Source organism: Alosa sapidissima, chromosome 21, assembly GCF_018492685.1.
Source record: "Alosa sapidissima isolate fAloSap1 chromosome 21, fAloSap1.pri, whole genome shotgun sequence".
Classification (NCBI taxonomy): domain Eukaryota; kingdom Metazoa; phylum Chordata; class Actinopteri; order Clupeiformes; family Clupeidae; genus Alosa; species Alosa sapidissima.
Window position 1 is genome coordinate 4,369,078 of NC_055977.1, and position 1,975 is coordinate 4,371,052.

Sequence of the window (1,975 nt, forward strand, 5' to 3'; positions counted from 1 at the left end):
AAGTGAGAGAAACACAAGACAAAATGAAATCCAGAAGGGGTTGGAGTGTGTGTGTGTGTGTGTGTGTGTGTGTGTGTGTGTGTGTGTGTGTGTGTGCATGATTAGTCATCCCCCATGCTGTAGAGCTAATGGGAAGCATACGGCAGAACTTTTAAAATATTTACACTTGTGTGACTCACGCCTAATTACCCAGGTGTCTCACACACACACATTCATCTGTGTATGCACACTCATGCTAATCTGCTCGCAGAACCGGCACAGACCACGAAAGACAGAAATAAAATCAAAAACAGGCACACTCTCTCTCTCTCTCTCTCTCTCTCTGTCTCTCACACACACACACTCATACACACACACACACACAGAAAGACAACAAAACACAACAACAGAGAGAGCCCACACACACAAGGATGCGAGGAGGCTGGCAAATCTCCTGCTGAATCTCAATGACAGTCTATTGTCAGCTATTCTGATACGCCATGTCTGTATAATCCTGCCTTGTGTAAAAGAGTCCCATTTTAGGCCATGCTGGAGGATCTGGGACCACACTTGTCAAACCAGGAAAAGAAAAAAAAACTATCATCCCTCTCTCTCACTCTTTTCTTCCTGTCGTTTAATGTCTGCTACTCCTCCTGTTCATCTGAATCTATTAACCGTGTGAAATGTCTGTGTGTCTGTCTGTCGGTCGGTTTGATTTAAATGTCTGTGTTTTATGCACAGATAACACTGGCAGGCTAGAGGTAACAATATGTTAACAAAACGATGGATTTCTGCAACTGTCCATAAAAACAGTGCAACACACGGAATATTCCACTGTATAGCGTTGAGCATTGCAATTTAGTCAGATCTGAATATAGCATATAGCATATAGCATAGTAGCGATAGTAACCTAAATATTCTACCTGTTTCATAAAGATCTCCAGACCAGTGATGTGTGCCTTTCTGCTCCGCTGTTTACATTATTCAAACATTCAAATGAAATCTGATCAAAAAAAAGTGTGTTAATATCTTTATTTGCCTACCAGTGTATATTTTATGGTGCTTGCATGAAGAACCGTTCCCAAAATGATGGCTGAAGTCTGCATCCATATAATTGCTGCTGTTTTGGGAAGTATTTCTCATGCAAGAATCATGCAACGCAACGAAACCATTTTAATTGTGATTTTTACATTAATGAAGCAGTCCTCTGATCTGCATGTTTTCACTGAAAACATTTTGTGAACAATTTTTGTATTGAAAACACTGCTTCCTTTATTAATAACATAAACATGCACAATAGCCTAACAATAATAATAATAATTTCATGTAAAGGCACTCTAAGCGATGTTGGGTAACGTCACTTCTGTTGACGTTGAAACAAAACAGAGAGCTAGCTTGCTACTCCCTCCCTCCCTCCCTCCCGTGCACTTGAAACTCATGTATCTCATCAGTGATTGGCTGGAACAGTTTATTATGTTTTTATGGTCCAAGCCGAAGAAGGTTGTTTTTGTTGCCGTTTTTGGAGCCTGGGCGGTCCACAGAGACCACATTTTTTAGCAGATGATGAGGTGATGTTGTTGCTGTAGGTGACAAAAATGTTTTAGTTTCGAAACTACGCTTAGAGCACCTTTAAAATAGATTTCTGGGCCTCTCTCCTTAGGCTGGAGTGGGGGCCAGTGCAGGGGGTAGCGTGTGGTGTGAAGTCCTTTAACCCTTTCTACTGTCCTCAACTCATCTCTTGTTTTCTCCTGCAAACAACACTGAAGACCTAATTAGCCAGTACATACCTGGACGAGTGTGTGTGTGTGTGTGTGTGTGTGTGTGTGTGTGTGTGTGTGTGTGCCCACCTGAGTAACGTATCCTGAAGCCTTTGTGTCTGGAGGTGTGGTCGAAGGACCAGTGCAGGTACACCTTGTTGGAGGAACTGGTGATGCTGAGAGGGGACGTGTAGTTTCCACTCAGCGTGATCAGAAGTGGACTCTGCCTGGACGGACCT

The 1,975-nt window shown here is 42.6% G+C and overlaps 1 protein-coding gene across 1 annotated transcript in view; it reads right to left on the reverse strand.

Moving 5' to 3' along the window:
* Window positions 1-1,432: 1,432 nt before the first annotated feature.
* LOC121696129 (CUB and sushi domain-containing protein 2-like) overlaps window positions 1,433-1,975 on the reverse strand; it is a 31,684-nt gene continuing 31,141 nt past the window's right edge. The window contains exons 7-8 of the mRNA XM_042077458.1: window positions 1,827-1,973; window positions 1,433-1,559 (exon numbers count right to left, since the gene is read on the reverse strand). Coding sequence (XP_041933392.1) covers window positions 1,459-1,559; window positions 1,827-1,973 — 248 coding nt within the window. The 3' untranslated portion in view covers window positions 1,433-1,458. The remainder of the gene's footprint in view (window positions 1,560-1,826; window positions 1,974-1,975) is intronic.